Source organism: Cottoperca gobio, chromosome 9 (genome assembly GCF_900634415.1).
Source record: "Cottoperca gobio chromosome 9, fCotGob3.1, whole genome shotgun sequence".
Classification (NCBI taxonomy): Eukaryota; Metazoa; Chordata; class Actinopteri; order Perciformes; family Bovichtidae; genus Cottoperca; species Cottoperca gobio.
The window spans coordinates 27,593,479-27,615,116 of record NC_041363.1 but is presented as its reverse complement, the minus strand read 5'-3'; the positions used below and the strand labels follow the sequence as shown (position 1 = coordinate 27,615,116).

The 21,638-nt window shown below is 40.9% G+C and overlaps 1 protein-coding gene across 1 annotated transcript in view; it reads right to left on the bottom strand.

Moving 5' to 3' along the window:
• The window catches only part of arid3c (AT rich interactive domain 3C (BRIGHT-like)), a 72,998-nt gene extending 53,944 nt beyond the window's left edge, over window positions 1–19,054 (bottom strand). The window contains exons 1-2 of the mRNA XM_029440555.1: window positions 19,016–19,054; window positions 18,054–18,698 (exon numbers count right to left, since the gene is read on the bottom strand). Of these exons, the coding sequence (XP_029296415.1) occupies window positions 18,054–18,698; window positions 19,016–19,054 (684 nt within the window). The remainder of the gene's footprint in view (window positions 1–18,053; window positions 18,699–19,015) is intronic.
• Window positions 19,055–21,638: the final 2,584 nt, after the last annotated feature.

Genomic DNA, 21,638 nt, shown 5'->3' with positions numbered 1-21,638 from the left:
AACTAAGTGCTTCAGGACTATTTGCTTACATTACAGGTCATTTATCCAGAGATACTCACAGTGAACTAACTACAGGGACAGTCTCCCTGGAGTAGCTCAGGGTTAAGTGCCTTGCTCAGGGGCACAATGGTGGCAGCCCTGGTGTTGAACTCACAACCTGCTGCTGGTCTGTTTGGAAGGTGCATCACTAAACCACTGGGGCATCACCATGCTTAAAGAAAATGAGATTTCTGGACTAAATAGAAATGAAAAGATTCTCCGCAGCGCTGACACTGGCTGCTTGTGATGGATATTATTTCTGTTTCATCCAAATAATTCAAATCAATATCACAGTCTGACTTACGACACACCGTCAGAAATGGGCAGAAGTTAACAGTCAGTATTTGAGATGGCTCCCTGAAGAAGGCCTCTGTCCACTAACATCCTTCCTCACACAATCATACAGGGCCGCCTTGACTCCAACACAACAGCACTGTGTCCCGACTGCTGACTCCCTCACAAATGATAAAGGTCTCCCTTGGCTTTTTTCCAACAAGGTCAATATTGATTTTTCATTCCCATGTGAGCAGCACTGAATAATATTTTCCATGTCCATTTCTTACTATACTGAGACATTTGTCAGGAGTTGAGAGTGAAGATGAAATTGGTACGGATTCTTTTTAACACCATTAGGTCTCATCCCAGAGAACATCGGATAGTGTCAAATGTGCTGGCTGTCTTTTAGAAGTGCCGTGAAAAATAGCTGCTTGTGTCAAATAAAGCTGGATTTACTTCAGACATTATTAACACGATCGCCATTTTCCTTAGTGTCCTTGTGTGGGTGAATCAAAGTCACCCATTTATTTCCCCATGGCCCCCCGCCAAGCTCGCCATAAATTATAGCCCCTCTTGCAGCACTGCTAGCCTTCCTCTGTTTATACAACGTGTTTTCTCAAGCAATCTCAACAGAAGGAAACAAAGACAGGAAGTACAACTGCTTCCTTTTTTCGCACTGAGGAATCCATAAGCACATTAGGAACTATATCTAGTTTGTATTGATTTCAGCTACACTTCAGCTTGAATTTACTGATTGCTTCCCTAACCCTGTGAACAAAGAACACACTTCTGTCTGGACTTCTCTTTGTCACAACTAAAATGACATGTGAAACGTCTCTATTCATCACCCAGTGTCCATGCAGTCACTTTTCTTTCTTCCATGCCATTGTCCCCGTCTTTCCAGCCGCTAAGTGTGTGTATTAAGATGCTTGTAGCAAGCCTGGACAAAGAACCAAGCAAGCAATTTCCATGTGCCAATAAGCTGTGGAATTCCTCTGGGACCTCTCCATAAACAAAAGGACACACTGATGTATAATCTCATCGTCAGGACATGGCATGCACAGGGCTGTGCCTCTCCTTTATTATCATTACATTTGAATCACGTGAAAGATTTTTAACAACACTGAAGGTATTTCCAGAGTCCTCAAAGACTTCTGGTCGACCACCTCAGCCAAACAATACTTTGTAAACTTGTAGTCTCTTGCTTTGTTTTTAAGCACATACAATATATGTACGTGCAGCTTTAATGATGCTTTCCAATATCTTATATTTCATATAAAAACACAACATTGTGGTGCGAATGGGCTGATTGTGTTTACCTCACCATCATTAAAATGATTTATGTAATAAGTTTCCTGACTTTTAAAATATAAATCCTCATACATCCCTGCCATACAAGGTGTCACCTGCTCAGGAGAGATGAACAAACAGCACGAGTAATGGTTTGATGAAACAATCAAACAATACAGTTTGTGCGTCACTGTTGCTTTCACCACCTAAACCAGCAGAGACACTGCCTCTCAGCTCGTGGCAGTACGAAGGTCAGGTTACACATTCATTACATGTTGTGACCGTGGACAACATTACAAAGAGGAAAGGTCTCAGCCTCCGGTCAACACACTGAATGAAATGTGCTTGTATGTGTCATTAGCAGTTTGAAGCTCTCTGCTCATAAGAAGTCTTCTCTCCCTACAGTGAAGAGCCTGTCCCAACATCTCCGACCTGTCCGACTGTCCACTTGACCATCTGAGCTAAAGCTCCGTTTGACAGACAGAGCAGATAATTGACCGCAGGCTCCCATTAACACACACGGCTAATTACTGAGCATCCGTCACATCTCATTTCCAGCCGTGCTTCGTTTAGAACAGCAGCTCTCAACCAGGAGCCGTCTATACACCAAGAGTTTGACTCAGTGAGAGGTAAGATGTTACAAGTTAAGTCCAAGTTAAACACAATGTCTGGAACAAAGCCGTCGTCCTGAGCTCATTAAATATTGTTATTTTATCTCCCACCTCCCAATATATGCAATAGTGGCATCACTGCACACATTGAAGCTGCCATGTTATTCATTAGTATTTGGGTGTTGCATTATAGTGTTTTTGGAAAATTATAAAAAATATTTGAATGTGTTATGTTATCCGGGAGGACTCCGGAAACAGTTGCAGGGTATCGAAGGACTAGAAGGGCGGCAGCTTCTGCCGTGTCAGAGGCAAAGCAGCGGGTGTGGGAGAAGTTCGGAGAAGCTATGGACTAAGGACTTTCGCCAGGGCTGCGCTTTATCACCAATCCTGTTCGTGATTTTCATGGATAGGATATCGAGGCGTAGTCGTGGAGGAGAGGGGTTGCAGTTCGGTGACCTGAGGATCTCATCGCTGCTCTTTGCAGATGATGTGGTCCTTATGGCATCATCGGTCTGTGACCTTCAACAGTCACTGGATCGGTTCGCAGCCGAGTGTGCAGCGGTTGGGATGAGGATCAGCACCTCCAAATCTGAGGCCATGGCTCTCAGCAGGAAACCGGTGGATTGCCTACTCCGGGTAGGGAATGAGCCATTAGTGAAGGAGTTCAAGTACCTCGGGGTCTTGTTTGCGAGTGAGGGGACGGTGGAGCGAGAGATTGGCCGGAGAATCGGAGCAGCGGGGGCGGTATTACAGTCACTTTACCGCACCGTTGTGACGAAAAGAGAGCTGAGCCAGAAGGCAAAGCTCTCAATATACCGGTCGATCTTCGTTCCTACCCTCACCTATGGTCATGAAGGCTGGGTCATGACCGAAAGAACGAGATCACGGGTACAAGCGGCCGAAATGGGTTTTCTCAGACAGGTGGCTGGCGTCTCCCTTAGAAATAGGGTGAGAAGCTCAGCCATCCGTGAGAGACTCTGAGTAGAGCCGCTGCTCCTTTACGTTGAAAGGAGCCAGTTGAGGTGGTTCGGGCATCTAGTAAGGATGCCACCTGGGCGCCTCCCTAGGGAGGTGTTCCAGGCACGTCCAGCTGGGAGGAGACCCCGGGGAAGACTCAGGACTCGGTGGAGAGATTATATCTCCTCACTGGCCTGGGAACGCCTCAGGATCCCCCAGTCGGAGCTGGAGGATGTGGCCCGGAGAAGGGAAGATTGGGGTTCCTTACTGGAGCTGCTGCCCCCGCGACCCGATCCCGGATAAGCGGTAGACGATGGATGGATGGATGTGTTAATGATAGTTTGTGATTTCCCAGATTTTGAGGTATTTGTCTATGATATTTATTCCCCCACATTTAATACAAATGAGGGGAATTTAATTGAGAAAAATCATTCAAAACATTAAACAGCAACATCCTGTCAGAGCGAGGTGTGAGGTGAGGTGGAGGTTGGGGTAACGGAGGCTCGTCTGACTCATGTGAGAGTGTGGAGCCTGCCTCCCATCCCACACCTGCAGTCAACATTTGCATTTAGTTTTGCCATGGCAACCTTTCTCCGACCCTCACCGAGTGATTTAGTTCCCTAACCATACCAAGGTGCAGATATTGTAAAATGATGATAAAAAATGTCCTCATTGAACAAATGGTATCCAAATAGTTCAACGTCCATGTTGAAAGACAATTTATTGAAATGATTGAAATCACCGTGTTACACTCGTGCAGCCATATGACAGCAGATCTGTCTGCATTACTGTTACCATCTTAATGTGTAGTCATGACTCGTTGGTGGAGTTGATAAATGAAGCTCAGTTCTCACTATGGGAATGGATGGATGGAGAAGAATCTCCAGGAGAATACTGGAGAACTGTGTCTGCCACTCCTAATGGAGAGGGAGTCCCTCTACATTCATGTGCGCTCATGTTGTGGTTCATTTGTCAACAACTGGGAGTAAAGAAGCAGAAGCACAACACAATCAGATGAGAGCGGAGATACACAACAAGCATGAGTTACTGTGTAACCCTCACATTATCCACCTGAGCAGATACTCCTAACACGGCCATAAACATCTCAAGGATCATGCAAATGGTCTCTCACTGACTTCCCTCTAAATTTGCTTCTGTAACACGATGACCAGTAGAGTATGCTTTCCACAACGCTGCCTCCATCTTAGCTGATGACAGTTTCTGTTTCTTTGACTTTGCTTAAAAGCGTAGAATAGCTAATCCTCAAAGTGGCTAACCCTTTTTTGCATGTTAACTACAAATTGTGGTTAGCTACCTACCCAGCTGTTTCTAGAGCTTTCAGCCAAATCCCAAGGCCTTCGTCAGCAGAAAAGAAGCCATGTGACAGCGAAGTTTAGAATATTTTACTACAAATACAAATGGTGGTAATATTAGTCCAAATCCAGTTCTGAAAGAAAAAAATTAACTTTTCCTACCTTTCAGGCATGCTTTTGCTTCTTCTCATTTCAGTATGCTATGAATGTATGCTATGCTATTACAGCAGGGAGCATTTTAAAAAACTTTTCTTTGTAATGCAATTAAGATTGTTCCAGAATAAAATAACTGACAGTTAGCTGTCAAAAATAAATACATTGTGGAAATCAATTGCAGAAGACAACTGACTGTGGTGGTGGAAGGGTCTTGGTAAAGGCTCTCCCTGCGACATGGTGGGAGATTGCTATGCTGACATACTTTGAGTTTTGTCTTATCCAAAATGTTGCTGTTAGTTTTTCAATTGAGCTTTTAGGCTTGTAGCTTAGCCTGTGGTGAGTTGGGGGGTCACTGCTTTATAAAGTAGTTGTATTGAACATTTAAGAACATATTTGCCCATTTACACACCCAGCAGGGAAACATTTCCATTTGTTAGGAGTTAAGTCCAATATTCTCTCTCCTTTAACTCTGTTTTTGTTCTCCACCAACTCCTGAGAAAGATCTGTCTCTTTAGCTGCTAAATGCTCCACTATGTTCACCAGCTGGTCTCTAACCATCTGTCTGCCATTGGTGCTTTTATAAGGTAAGGTACATGGGAATATAATGCTGATTTATTTTCATTAAAATATCATGCAGTACTGTAGGCGTAGCTCCTGCACCTTTGTAAGTGAGCTGTAACCTGACACTACGCTCCTGCCTCTAGTTTATGGCTTCTTGATTAGTGGACTGCCTGTGGAAGCTCTCTCAGTAGAGTGTCACCTCACACTTCTCTATCAGCCAGAAAGGGTATTGTCTTTCCATCGGGCTGCAGTGGTGCGAGATGAGGGCAGGAAACATGACCAGCAGCTATAGTTAGGCTGATGTCCCCCTGTCACTACAAGCCAAATGAGTGAGGGGGGGGGGGGGCTCTAGTCGCATCTGAGATAGCAGGTCTGTGTGTGGGGGGAGATAATGATTGGTGATGGGGGGTGGAGTTAGTGCCACTTGAATTTCCCATCTCCCTCCATGTCAGCCCACTGGCTCTGTCCCACTGGAGGAAACACTTGATTTTATCTTTCTGATAATGGAGGCAGCAGCAAAATCAACAAAGACGGGTGTCAGGTAAATGTACTGGAAGAAAATCATAAATTGGGGAGGAGCATTTGACATATCTGCCTGGATTATATAAATGATCAAATAAAAAAAATACCATCAGGCATCTGTGATTATCTGCTTTTAAATGAGCTCAACAACTACTTAAAATGTTTCTACAGAAAGCCAAGTTTATTCTCAGCAAAATCTTGCTACATCATAATCAAATTGAACAAACAATTGAAATAAAATGCCATCAAATGGAATTATTTTAGGTGCCTCACTTGCCAAATATTCAGCGATTCTTAAATTGGCAAAAATAAATTAGGAACCACAAACATTAAAGAAAATGTAATTGAACGGTTGAATAATCTAAATATAAAAAACCCAAAATGATAAGATTTGATTTACTTTTGCTGACTGAGCAGACATTTTGGAAAAGAGTGGGGGTACTTGGTTTTTCTGAAAATAAAAATAAAAATCATAGAGGTTTTCCTTCCAAATTCTGATAGACATGTGAATGCTAATGCCAGTAAAATGTCAACATATTGTCATTTTTTTTATCACCCAACAGCTCCAGCTCCCATGAGGTTTGGACTGTGGGCCCACGGCTTGCTAAGAAAAGGGGGAGGGACTCTATATATACTTACAACAAATGTGCCCATAGAAGGGTACTATAATACAAAATGAATGCAAAATCTGTGTGGAGTACTTCATGCAAAGCACATGAAAATAAGCCATGTGTTGATTGACATCAAGCACATTTACATTTACATTCATCCTCCTTGTTTCTTTCAGTGACTGGAAATCCTCACTCACTCTTTCTTTCCGTCACTCACCAATCTGCTTTCTCTATCTCCGCATGTTCAATATTCATCAGAGATTTGTCTCCATGTCTACATTTATGCACTATACACACAAGCATCATGGCCAGATGCTTGTGTCCCACTGTGTCACAACGCATCATGAAAATAAAGTTGCAGTGAGCGGGATTAACAAAGATGTTAATTAACTTATGTTACACCAGATCTTTATGACCCATTGGCCTGGAAAGATCAGAGGGGAGAGCTCCAGATTACCCTCAATCTGGAGCTCCAGCAAAGACACTGAGACCAGGCCGCTAAACTGCCCACATAGTCTGCTTCACTATCTCACATGTGAGTATACTGGAGAGCACTGATACAGAGGGGCCCCTCAGGCTTCAATAGGAATGTAATGGCATTCATTATGCGCACACACACACACACACACACACCTGCACAAACACATTAATCTATGACAGGAGGTACAACAGATGGAACTGGTGTGTGTATCTCTTTCTGTGTCCGTCAGCTAGTTGCCATTTTTGCATTTACGTCCACCCCAACTCCAAAATACATGCTGTACAGGTTCATGTTTCAATCCTTCCCCGGGGTTCAAATGAGCTCTCTTTCATCTTCATCACCTTCAAATGTCCCGTCCATCCAGGACTAAAACAGATATTCATTAACCAGCTTTTGCTCTTGCTCTGGTTGCCGGGACACAAGAAGCGCAGTGCAAAATAATGAGAGAAGTGGAGTAAGAGAGGGGAGGCTGAAGGGGGACTGGCAGACACTTCTAACTATCCTGGTTTGGGCTGGGGGATCAATCCCAGAAACAAGAATAGAAGCCAACCAGACCCACGACCAGGGATCCTTTCACCCAATGTAAGCAGCACAGTGAAACGTTCATCTTCTGCTCAAGAAGTGAAAACACAATTTTTTTTTCATATATCACCCTAATGCTGATGATATAAAAATATAATAATACAAACAAACAGATCGACGCCTCATGTCAGCTTAAGACCATCGATTGCACTGTACGATCTTCCAGAAAACGTTCCCAGTTGTAAATCTGTTGTCAGGAACGGTATTTACAAGTAGGAAACTAGTCATTGTGACACAAGGCCTGTCGAGTGGTGAGCTATGAGAGAGGACAGGCAGGGCCAGGCAGCAGACATAGGGGTTATTAGACGGCAGAGATTACACCAAAAAAGCTTGATGTGGAACATAAATTAAAAAAGTTATGATTCCATGCTGCTACAACATGATTTATAATCTTAATTATTTATAATAATAATAATAATAATAATAATAATAATAATAATAATAATAATAATAATAATAATAATAATAATAATAATCATTATTAAATCCATGAAGGGTTCAAATAGAAAGTGCAACAGCAGACATTCATTTAACTTACAACACAGATAGTAAACTCCAGGAACATGTAACATAAACATTGTTTCAGTTTTACTATCATATATTTAGTTTAAAATACACACAACATACAACATGTACATCACTGTAAAATATAATTCCTGCATGCTGGAAATATACTGTTTATAGACATGTATATAATGTACATATCCACCCACTTCATGTACATAAAGTCAAATGTCCTTGTGTGTGTACAAGTACTTGGTCAATAAATCTGATTCTGACTCCTCAACCTTCAATGACAGGTTGCGATGAGGTACAAAAGCCAGTGGAACTGCTCCCTATGTAGCCTCAATAAAGCGTTAGAACCACTGCATGGTACGGCTCAACTCGACTCGCTTGGAACCATTCTTCTTTGGTTTTCCTTTAGCAGAAGTTGTGGATAGTCCCTGGTACTGCGGTACCAGCTCGGTTGAGGTTTTCAAAGCATACCAGAAAGTGGAGTTAAAACCCTGTCGGTCCGAGAGAATCATCACTTGCGGGACATCCTGTCATTTTTGATGGCCGCAATTGTTTGATTTACTCAACCCATATTTTTTTTTAAATGGCAGCACGCCAAACTATACGTTGTACAATTGACAGAATGCAGACGTTCCTTTTGTTTGGTTGACGATGAAAGGATTTTGTGAGCGTTATCCTAAAGATGATGTCAGCAGTTTTACATGCCGTTGCTATGGCCATCAGCTGAGAATCCTGCTAAGGAGGTACTATCTGCAGTGGAAAACGTAATTGAGGAAAGGACCTCGTACCAAAAGTGAGTCAAGCCATGCAGTGGAATCCTGGCAATAATATACAGTATATAAAACTCCCATACAGTGTTTTTGCTAACGCAGCTAGTGTTTTTGGACCCACTAGCTGAAATTAGCTTATTTTGGACACACTGACAGGAGAGAAGTGAACACTTCAAAGGGCTCATCATACAAGAATCAATTCAGCACCAACGACACATCTTCCTCAGTGCACCACAGAAACCTTGACACAAAAACAGACTTTTATGGCAGCAGTCAAATCTGCTATCTTGGCGTTTGACTATCAATGATTACTCAATCTTGTTAGCGCAGACTAGCTACCCAGGTGGCACATGCAAATCTCCAGCCATTGACTGTACAGCTTTTGATTACATACATTGGGTCACAAAAATGCTGAATGAACATTATAGGGAATGCAAATGAGGCTGAAGGTCGCGTATATTGAAGAATCAGTGAATTTTCTGCCCTGACTTTGTTATCTGTAGCCTCTGTAGGCAGGGACTGATCTGTGTGCATGTTGTAGTGGCTTTTACATTCAGTCTGTAGGACAAACCAAAACACAGAATTGTAACATTTCTTCTTGGTGCTCACTTTAAATATTATCTTTAAGATGTTAACAAGTCCTTTAGTCTCAGACTTTTTTCTTTTTTAAGAAACTTTGGTTACTGGAATGAGAGTTTCCAGGATTGATTTGAATGCAGTGTTCCTGGCACCAAAACAAATTAAACATGTCAAAAACACAAATCAACAATCTTAAACATGATGGGATGCTTTGGAATATGGTCAGCATTAAGCAAAAATCATGCCAACCCACTGATACAGGTGAAGGTTAATGAGCTCTATGGTCATAACCTGCAAGTGTTCAGGCTACACGCTGGCTATACTCGATTGCGTACAAAGCCAATAAAAAGACACAAATTTATGCCAACAATTGTGAATTAGTTTTGGGTGATGCAAATTGAGGTGTAGAAGAATCCATGCAAATTGAAAATGGTTTAGCTTGAGCAAAACATTGACTGGATTTGAAAGATCATCGACTCTGAGAATAAATGGAGAATGCTGGAAAACTCTAGCGGTCAAATTGGTGCAAATGCAGAAAACTTGGTACAATGGATCGAAGCAGAATTACAGCTTTCAATGTATCAAGTCAACTGAAAAGGTAGTTTTTAAAGTACAGTGTTGACAGATGATGAAAATGGTTTAGCCTTTTTCATATTACAGGTTATATGAGTCATTATTGCATTTTAACATTGCCTCACTGAAACATGTATAGTTGAATTTTTTAAAATCACATCTCATCTTCATTACTCTCAGTTTTTCTTCATCACATTCATTTTCAGCCTTTCATTTGTGTGACATCGCCCCCTCATAGAGGGCCTGCTCTAAACCCAATAATCAACCCTTAAGGGCCTCTCAGGGCCACATAACTAACGATGTGAAGCACTGCACCATCATATTGTGTTACACCACATTTCTCTGTTAGCAGCAAAGACATGGTGCACAAAGATCTAAAAACTGATACACATGCATTCAATCAAAAGATAACACGTCGTCATGGTAATTCTGAGGGCCTCCCCAACAATGGCAGGATGGAAAAAGCCAGTCAGAGACGCAGCGGTGAGGCAATGTTTGCCCAACAGTCAGATCTCGTAAACAGAGAGGGGGGCTTTTGCAAGCAGCTGCAGAAATTCCAGGCTGCTGCGATTAAAAAGTAACACCCACATTGAGGGTGGGGAGGGTGTTTGAACAAGCTCACCCTGCCTCTGTTTTAATGAAAAGAGAAGAACCATTTGCAGTGAAAACGTCTCATTGAGCATTGAGCCAGCCCACTTTTCCCTGCATGCTGACTCCCAGGTCGCTTAACGCAGAGATACAGAATGAAGAGAAGACACAGCTCCAACATTTTGTTGGAGTGTGTGTGTGTGTGTGTGTGTGTGTGTGTGTGTGAGGAGGGAAGAGAAGTGAAGGGATAAAAGTCCTAATGATACCAGCATTCCTGCAAGTTTTATCAATTTAGTATTAAGATGTTTTAGGACCCTTTCAACTTTTATTTACCACTGAATTTAAAACAAAAGCAACTACTGATCTATCAGAACCATGTGTATAAAGACTTGGTTTGATTTCCAACTTTTTACAAAAAAAATTATATAAAACTAAAGTCTTAACATTTAAAGTCTATCATTTGAAATTCTACTCACAAACTTTTAATGCGGGACCCGTCACGATACCAGAAAGTCGATACCAACACCAGTAAAATTTCACGATTCTCGATACTGATTTGATACTACGGTAAAAAACTAAAACAAAACAATGAATATAATGTCATTCAACATACACTCCTTCATTACCATTTGAAAACTGTTTTTTGTTAGTAAGTTTAACAGGTCATAATTCTCTCTTTAATATCTATTTTATATTGCTGTGAAAACATCTCCTTTAAACAACTGTAAACTTGACTAAGTTTTATAACCATAACTAAATTGTACAAGATTACATTTGAACCCACTACAATGGCACCTCCGATACCCGCTGCTAACAGCTAACAGCTAACAGCTAACAGCTAACAGCTAACAGCTAACAGCTAATAGCTCACAGCTAACAGCTAATAGCTAACGTCAACTAGCTCTCCTGCTTACACGGATTGGTGTTGTTTACAATGTAGCATTATCAGGGAAAATAGTCCCCTGGTCGCACCAATAGTGAGATTAATGAATAAATAAATCCCAAAAAGTCAAATCTGTGCGTACTGTGTAAGCAGAATCAACTATTTTAATTTCTTATTGCCTTTCGGATTTTTAAGCGTTGACGGGACGCCGTTAGTCTCGAGCCCCCGGATACCTACGATTCTTGAGAGTCAAATTCCTTGTATGTGTGCACACACTTGGCCAGTAAAGCTGATTCTGATAATTAAGGTCCTACAATAGATTGTGACACAGGACCTCTACAAAACAGGACTACAAGATCAGGACCTGGCTTAGTCGATACTGTGGTACAAATGTGCAACATTTGTGATGAATTTGCAATTATAACAAATTACTAAAAACCCAGATGCTATTGAGGCCTGCAAGGAAGTTGCCCGTATTGACCTCTTGTTAATCCCGCTCTGGTACTAGTACCGATAGGAAGACTTGAGACAGAGACGCAGCGATGTCAGCAACCACACACAATCACACACACTTCAAATCCTCCTTTCCCTCTATCACTTCTTCTGTTTTGCCTTTACGGCCCCCCCACCCCCTCCCGTCCATGTGGCAGCCCACCGTATAACTGTAATGGCCCACAGTGAAAGAATCCAGGAATGCCATTAAAGCATTTCCAGTGACGGAGCACATTTTAAAGTGAGCTACAGCTGTTAGATGAATATATGGAGCCAAAGTTCCTGGCAGGACGCTGGGGCCCCACGCACTCCACCTATTGACTGTACTGCCTGAAGAAAAAAAAATCTTTGGCATGTGGATGATTTGAAGTTTTACAGTAGCTTCATGAGATTGGACTGGGTTTCCACATCCCTGACAGAATGTTGACGCAGGAGTTACGGTGCAGCAGCATGTGTCTGTTTCAGAACGGCTCTCCCTGCCAGGTTTTATGGTCACATTAAAGTGGGTGGTGCGGGGGTGGAGGGGAGGGGTCAGATTGAAGGGCTGATTGTTTTTCAAGACGAGCCCGTGGATACATGGCTGAAAAATACTGAATAAACAAGTAAAGAATCACACCAGTGTCTTCGTTTACATTTTATCCCTTACTACATTTCACTGTATACTGTGCAACACAGTACATGTTGAAAACAACTCTTGTACAAATGTGAATGCACTTTGTGGAACACTCCAGGGATACATTTACTTCCATTCATTTCTGTATATGAAATGCCAGGCTTGATGTTCACTGGGATGAATTACACAGGTTTTCAGAGTGTGTTAATTGATTTTCAAAGCGTACAGAAAATGAATGGAAACCAACAGCTGCTTGGAACTTGAGTGAATCCGCCATGTTCTCAGATGAAGACGAATGACAGAAACAGGAACAAACCTTCTTCTCTCTCAACAAAGACCTCGACACACTGAAATCACTGTCCTCTCTCTAACACTGACTGAACTCAATACTTTATTTTTATTTCATTGAGAGGTGTGAAAAATAATTAGAATTGTTGCTCGAGGCTTGGAGACTACAGCGTTGACCAGAGGCATGAAAAGAAAAAAAATTGTGCAAAATTCTTTTTTGCATTTCCACATTATAACGGCTATGACTGTAAGGCAATAAAACCAACAACTTCTTACAGCAAGAGCTTGACCAATAAAATGTCAGGGTTGATATATTGCATATTTTTGTTTATCGTAGTTATATCAGTATTGCATATGTGTCGACGGATAAATAGCAAGATATGGCAGTACAGAAATGCAAAAGTCTTCCTTTAGAGAGCACAGACAAGCAGACACCTTTTGTAAAACGTCAAGCTCAGCACATATCTGGGTCACAATTCTTTAATTACCAAATTAAGGGATCTGTATTTCTGGCTAACTCTGTCTTATTTTTCGCTGTTGAATAAAGCAATAAACTAAACTAAACGTATATGATGTGTTTTTGTACAATGAATAAAAGTCTTAACAATGTTATTGTTGTTTCTCATCACTCAGATATTAATACCAGTATATGCCTCACAAATGTAAGCTCTAATTAGAACTGAAGGAAGGACCATCAGAAAAATATATTAAACTACAGCATGCATTCAAAAAGCAATGTGTCATGTAAGCAGCTGAAACTTGCAAAAACTCTGGTATGCTCCTTTAAATAGTTTTCATAAAAGCAATCATTTGTTGGGTTTGTACCGTTCCCCTTCAGCAGTCAACGTTTGGTTATGATATCATTAATCATCATCATTAGTCTCATTAATACAGGCCAGTTACACAATTAGTTATTGGATTCTTAAAATGTGATTTTATTAAATCTGCCACTTTGGTAAGATTTATAATCTGTTTTCCATTCAAATCAACTTGTTTCAGAAAACACTGTCGGTACTTTCAAATAAGCTAAGACACATTCAGTGGCTACACTAGTATCAGGAACATCACTGTTCCAAAAACATTTACGTTTATCATTGTTTAGAGGAAATGTGCCTTGAAAGACTTGCTGGTGTATTTGCACTGTGGATCATTTGAGTGGCAGGGGGAGGGGAGTGAAATCATACACCGGTACAGCTGGAGCTCCCTCCTCCACCACTTTTCTATAGTTGTTGGAAAAACAAGCTGGTAGGTACAATCCACAACAAGGAGTGGCTCCATATACTGACATGTTCATTACATGACATTATTCACTCAGGGAAACGTCACGTCCAGCGCTTCAGAATCAGCTTTGCTGTCTGTCCGTGGACATTTTGAGCTGACACTAAGCAGAGAACTGCTTTGAATGTCACTGTTTTAAGAGCAAATGTTCTACATGCTGACCTCTCCTAACAAGTCATTTAGTGTCAAATTCAGCCCACAAACATTACTTCAGGAAGCTTCTAGAAATGACAGTCTGTATCTTGAAATAACACAGAGTAGGAACACCGCATACTAATTAAGGAAATTACATCTAGGAAATTATTGAAGCAGCTTTGTTTTCTATTGGAAACAGGAGGGAAATAATTCTTAACAACTTGTCCAGAAGGAGCTTTCGTGTAGTGTTTCTTTCACAATCCCTTTTAAAGACGCATGGCATCCTGCAGATGAAAGGCCAGTGCAAAGAAAGAGATTAAATCAGGCACATATATCTCAGGATTATAAGTACTTTGATGCAGATCTTTCTGTGGGTGCAGAACGTTATGAGAAACATTCTCCAAATCCAAATTCAGCAAATGTTGTAATATTCACTACTGTCAGGCAGTGAACGTGTGTCTCTGTCTTGCTAAAGGTCGGTGGACCGTGTAAACATTGGCAGGGACATCGACGCAAATAAGATCAGGACTTAATCATTTTGACCTGACAAAGTCGAAGTTGTTTTTTAAGATAGTGGCATAAAAACCCAGTTTCATGCACTCCAGGGAGTTTATATTTACTGTTGTTTTTTTTTTAATGCATTTTTGATGTTTTAACTCTGGTATGAGTTGAGTCATTAGACTTGGATTTGCAGTGCATTGCTTCAGTGTTTTGTCCTTATTTATTTATATTTATAAGCCCACCAGAAGATCCAGATGCTAAACATTTTCTGTTACTTGAAAAATGTCAGCTGCAATTCTAGTTTACTAAAGATCCCTTCATATTTCAGTGTATCAATTCCACATTTACACATTTTAAAAACACTCCCTCAAGAACCTGAACATTTTTTGAAGCCTAACATTGCATTTCCCTTCCTCCCAGACAGTGTTTCCTGTTCCAGTGCAAAATCTACTTGCCGAGACTTGAAAGCACAATCCAGCACCGTGAACATCTTGTCTGCTTTAATTGTTGCTGGACTTACATTATTGTTCTGATCTTTTCAGATCCGTCTGCACATTCAACAACAGAGCTTTGACAACACTAAAAGCAAGTTCAAAGTATATTCTATAGCAAACAAAGGCTGTAAATGTCAAAGATAATGCACCTATACATTTTTATGTTATGTTTCTCTTCTGTCATTGGTCAGTTTTGGAGGTTTCTCACAAAAATCTAGTACTACAGTTTACCCTCATATCTGTTTCTGCAAAGGCCTGCAGGCTCACCTATCTGTGCAAACGAGTGTGTAACAGCATGCAAATTTGTTTCTGTTTCGTAATAGTTTGGCACAGAGCCGATTCCCAGTTACACACACACACACACACACACACACACACACACACACACACACACACACACACACACACACACACACACACACACACTGCCAGACGTTGAGATCCCAACATTTTTTGGGTGTGAGCCAGGCAGGAATATACCAGATCCAGTTTCCTGCATTTCCTGAGTCGCTGCCAAAACTACATGCAACAGCTACACCCTCTCTCTCTCTCTCTCTCTCTCTCTCTCTCTCTCTCTCTCTCTCTCCCCCTCTCTCTCATCTCTCTCTCTCTCTCTCGCTTTCATCTCTCTCTCTCTCTCTCTCTCTCTCTCTCTCTCTCTTTCTCTCTCTCTCTCTCTCTTTCTCCCCCTCTCTCTCTCGCTTTCCATCTCTCGCTCTCTCTTTCTCCCTCTCTCTCATCTCTCTCTCTCTTTCGCTTTCCATCTCTCTCTCTCTCTCTCTCTCTCTCTCTCTTTCTCCCCCTCTCTCTCTCATCTCTCTCTCTCTCGCTTTCCATCTCTCTCTCTCTCTCTCTCTCTCTCTCTCTCTCTCTCTCTCTCTCTCTCTCTCTCTCTCTCTCTCTCTCTCTCTCTCCTTCTCTCCCTGCCTTGGGTCTTTTTGTCATCAGCATCTTTTTCTTTCACCATGATTGTCCTTAATGTTTTACACTCTCATCTCTTTAGATTTTGTCTCCTGCTGGGTAAATAAAAGCTAAAATAAGTTTTACCAGCTGCCTGCCATCATTCTTTACACTAAATATTTTGGTTGTGGTATTTTTTACATTCTATTTATGAATGTAAAATCTATGTAAAAAAAATCTATTCATTTTTTTGTTAAAGTATATATATATATATATATATATATATATATATATATATATATGTTTGCTCGAATTGCCTCCCATGTTGTTCCTACAGAAGTGATTTAGGAGCTACTGTAAACACCGGCTGCTCCCAATTGATCAGATTAAAACTTCTCCGCCTCACTGAGGCCTTTTTATATTTAGCCCACATCTTGTTCCTATTTCCAAAGATGCATTTACTGCCTTCAAATGTGGTTTTGTTTTGCAGCTTTGAGCATGCTTACTATGCTGGCTCCACTATGTCTGCCTAGCAGCCATAAGCATCCTTTTATTGTCCCATGACCATTACACTGAATGACTACATACAAATGACCCCCACAATAACTGCACATCCTGAAGAATCTTTGAAGCGTACTGCCTGATGTTACATGGAGCACGCATGTACGGCCACAGGAAACTTGTCTTAATGAAAATAAAAGAGTTTTCAACATTTATAATGGTAGAATAGGTGGAGGTAGATTTAAAATCTATCTACTCAAGCGTTTCTGTTGTTCATAAGATCTTACTTACTTAGCATCATATCCCATTGATATAGCCAGACACTCACTTTGAAGCTGAAGAATAATTCTAAATACGGTATTAATGAATCAAAAATGTGAAGAGACAACAACGATTGGATGGCGTGCGGCCTCTCCACAGGCTCATCTCACCATCCTCCACACATAATTGTCTCTATATTGAGACTATTGGTTTCAGCCCCTATTTAAATTGCATTTCCATGCATTGGGCTGCTTTAATGTGCAGCGCTAATGCAGTCACTAATGTACACATCACATTTAGGGAAGTCTGTAAATGATGCATCATAAATAAAAGATGACATGGAGCATCCACAACCGCTCAGAGAGTATAGATCTGCCTACTGCCGGCTGGAAATATACACAAAACTGTATATCCATCAAATAACTTGCTGTCATTAACCAGCTGCTAACAAACTAAAGAGCAAATGAGGAAGCCTTTTTATATAAAGTGTTTAACAAATAATTAACTAAAGCGTTCTAGATATAAGACATTAATTAATGAATAGGAATAACTTTTGCTGATCAGGTTGTAAAAAGTCCCTTTGAGTGATCGGCAGAATCATTTATTAAGCATGTACTATTAGATTATCAACATTTATAACTGCATTATGAAATGTCTTGTTATTAATGGTTAATGGATGTAATAATAATACAGTTAATATTTGTAACCCAGTGAATAATGCTTGTAAAGTTGTTAATAAAAGGATTTGGATCCAGATCCTTTGCAGCTCCCTTAGAGGATAAGTGCATGTAGTGTACAATCTGTCAAAGGGAATTTTCACAACCTCTCAATTTAAAAGTAGTTTTTTATTAATTGTGTAACTGATCTATAAAGCATTAATACGTTAATTGTTATGGATTTATAAAGCTGTTATTCACCATTTGTTAGAAGCAGCAGCAGCATTTTCATTAATATCACTACTCCTGAAAATACATTTGTTTGTTCTCACTGACACGAAAGACACAGCGCGTGGCTTTTGAGAACATACTCAACATTAGTTTTCCTTCAGAAAGCAAAATACAGCAATATCAAGTGACAACCATGATGTCCAAATGCGATGGCACAACAAGCACAAGGTTTCTTAAGACTTTCTTAAGCCTTTAAAAAAAAAAGAGCTGTAGCTTTTGTAGGACAACTTATTGAAATGAAGAACCCCTTGGTTATTCAGAGTATGGAGCTCACACGTATGGCTGTGGAGTGAGTTAGGCTACTGTGAAGTGTGAGCAGGTCGGTGCTGTCCTACCTGTTTGAACTGCTCCTCATAGGTCCAGTCGTGGTGCTGGGGCTGAGGGTGCGCCGATGGAGACTCTGCGCGGCGGGCCGGGGCCAAAGACGCCGGGACTCTGGCCATGAGATGCATCGGGGTGCTCTTTGGAGGCAGACAGGCTCCCTGGAGGAGCAAGGACTGCCGGTGCTGGTAGTGGTTATAACCGACATCGTCTTCGCCCTCCTCCTCTTCATCCATGATCTCCTGCTCCTCCATGTCATCTCCCTCCTCGTCCTTATCGTCACTGCCCGGTCTGGAGGAGTTCCCGTCCTCGTCGGCTCTGCAGACTTCCATGTGTGGGAGCGTAACTCCGGGGGACGAGTTGGCAACTCCGGCGGCCAGAGCGCCGCGCATCGCCGCCTGGTAGTGGCGGAAAGCCAGAGCTTGTTGGTGTATCTGGGACTCCACCATGGAACGGAGGTCTTTCTCTGTCTCCGCCTGCCGGAGCTTCTCCTCCAGGGCTAGTCGCGCTGCCTGTTGCCGCTGGAGGTTTTCCATGACCGCTTCGAGCTTCATGCCGCCGCTGGCGGGCTGGTGGGACTGTGCGCCGGGGAACGGGCTGTGAGAGGAGGCGGAGGGAGCCTGGAGGGGAAGGCTGCTGGCGGACGAGAAAGAGCCTTGCTGCGAGGAGGCGAGAGGATGGTCGTGTAATGATTATCACCGGCACTTTATAAGATTAAAACACATGTTCTACCAATTAGCCTCATTACGCACAGTTTGGGTGTCTGCCAGTGTAGGGTAATATAAAGAGGATTAGATTTTACACATACAAGCGAACGTGACTTCACTCAATGATTAAAACACCCTTAAACTGTCCAAAAACAAACATTATTATGTGTAACATTATAAGAAAAAATGTTAGTGCATTTAAAAAAAGAGAACAATCTCAACTGTAAAGTAGTTAAATGTAATAATCCAACAGAAGCCTGGACGCTTACCAAAGCAGATTTAGTTGCTATACTTGCGTTATCAACCATGCTTCTGTCCGTCAGATGCGCCGAAATATTATCAACCGGATCACAAGAGTCTTGCTTCAGTCCTGGTAACGTTCCGCATTCAACATCCAGATATTTAGGTCTCGATAGTTGGCTGAATAAATACTTGAAATATGTTTGGTGTTGAATGGTGGAGCCCCGAGCTGCTTTGGCAACAAGTGGCAACTGTAGTGAGAATGACCTCTGGAGGCAGAGATCAGCCCCCCTGCTCCATCTGCTAACAACACGTCAATACTGACAAATACAGTATGAAGGCGGCTCACACTGCTCCACACTCCGAGCTACGGAAACAAAGAATAAATGTGTAATGTCATTAAATAATTACATTCATTATTATTTTTTTGTATTTTTGGAATCCAGTTGTTATAAACCATGAAAATAAGTTAAGGGACTTTTGGAGAGCTACATCTACATCTGTCTACAGAGTTATATACTTCCCTATCGGTACATGTATATGGTGATACAGTAGATGTTCTATAAAGTCAAATGAGAACTTGAACTGCTTGTTTTTATAGTATAATAATAATTATAATAATTATAATATATTGTATATTTATTTTTATATCTGATATTTTTAAAAACATTTATTGTATATTATTGCTCTTATGGGTTTTACAATATGATTATTGTCATGTGTGCATTCAGTGCCTGCAACCCACATTTTAATCCACATAATGAGATGAAAGTGAACTGTCTGTTTCTGACTAATCCTGCCTGACAAATCAAGGTAGGCGATCACATCATATTGATGCAAAATCATATTAAATTCCTCCAATACTGCCAAGAAGCAGTTCTGCTGATTGATGTGCTGCATCGGCCACAATGCGCTGCTACACCCAGACATATTAACAGCTAGGATACCTCTGTATAAAGCAGTGTGGAACATTTGCTGATGGTTGACTCATTTGTATTGTGATTTCAGCCAACCCTACTTGGACCTTTCACCTGTATTTTCCCGTGTATTAGCTCTATCTTGAGAGGGCACAGAAACACAACCCTCATGTAACGGCTCATGTATGCTTACAGATGGAGAGAAAAAGGACACCTGGACTGTCACACAGACACTCTGAGATGACACTTACAGCCACCTGCTGTCAGGTCCATCCTACTAACACATGATACCACGCTGCTCATCTCCTTCAAATGAGAGTCGAGTAAAACCATATAAAAACTAAAATACATTTATTAAAAGACCTGCATTGGGCCTTTCCAGTGTAGTCTGTGTGATCCATAATGGTATCCAAAAGCATATCACTTATTTAAAATCATATATTCGCTTTCAAAAAATGTTGTTTTAAGTGAAAATCTATTGTACTACATCTGCACTGCATTTAAAACATAACTTCTGTGAACCCTGCAATTGGCCTCCATTTACCACAGTGACCCTACAATTAAGGCTTACTGTGGCGTAGGATATATCATTTGGCTGAAGCAAATCAATTATCATCAGCAGGGTCAGCACTGGCTCGGTCATCTATTTTCAGAGAAAAGCTGCTTCTCTGCAGTTTGAGCTTCATTTAAAAAGGTTTTCCAACATTAACCTGAGCTGTGTACCTGACTGTTTTTATACCATTATCTAGTAGTTGCTGACTAAAACCTGCAAACTGTATATGTTTTTATGGAGTCGGTAAAAGACCGATTTCTGCCACTTTGTGAGTGAGTACTAATACAAGAATGATAGCGATAAGAAGAATCACACATCATTAGTTTTACCTGCAGATTTGTCAGTTGTGCTTTTAGTTCCAGCGTCTGTCCCTTCTTTAAAGTACACATGGCTGAGTATTTGTCTTTCAGTCCTCGTCACTGCGTTCAGTGAAGAACCACATCAGAATCAGAATCAGAATCAGAATCAGAATCAGAATCAGAATTTGGTTTATTGCCAAGCAGGTTTTCATATACAAGGAATTACCTTTGGTGTGTAATGGTGCAAACATAAACACAGTAGGAAAAATAAAAAATAAGAGCAAATACAGAATAATATAAAATATAGAAAAAAAAATATATGTACTGTATATCTTAATTAAATTAGGATTAAAAGTGTTGTAGTAGCATCAGCTCAGAGGAGGAAATTAGATTTAGTACGTTTTCATTATTCATGCAAAATAAAGGTGATATGTTCCTCTCTGTATGTAGGTCATTTTCACTAAAATAGCATCAATAAAGGTCTGCGCTGTAAGCAGAGGGGCTGCATTTGAACTTTTCATTTAGGATGTATGTATGTTATCTTTTGTGAACTGTTTACACAATAAACTGTACTGAAGAGATATTACGTTTTCCCCAAGGTTCATTTTGTTTTATTTCTTTCTGTTGTTTTTATTTAAAGGAGATTGTTGTTCAGTTTATTATAAAGTCACTTTTAAATCAGATGCTTTGGGAAAAAGCCTTAAAGAGGGTGACTGAAATGACTTGTCTGTCAGTTTGACGTGTTAGTTGTCCGTGCAACACAGTGATACATTTTAAAGAACAGTGTGCTGCTGTAATTTACACTTTGAGTGACTGTCTCAGGCTGACCTGCACCAGGGTCGCATCTATTTCAGAGATATGTAGCTTCATCTTAGTCACAATT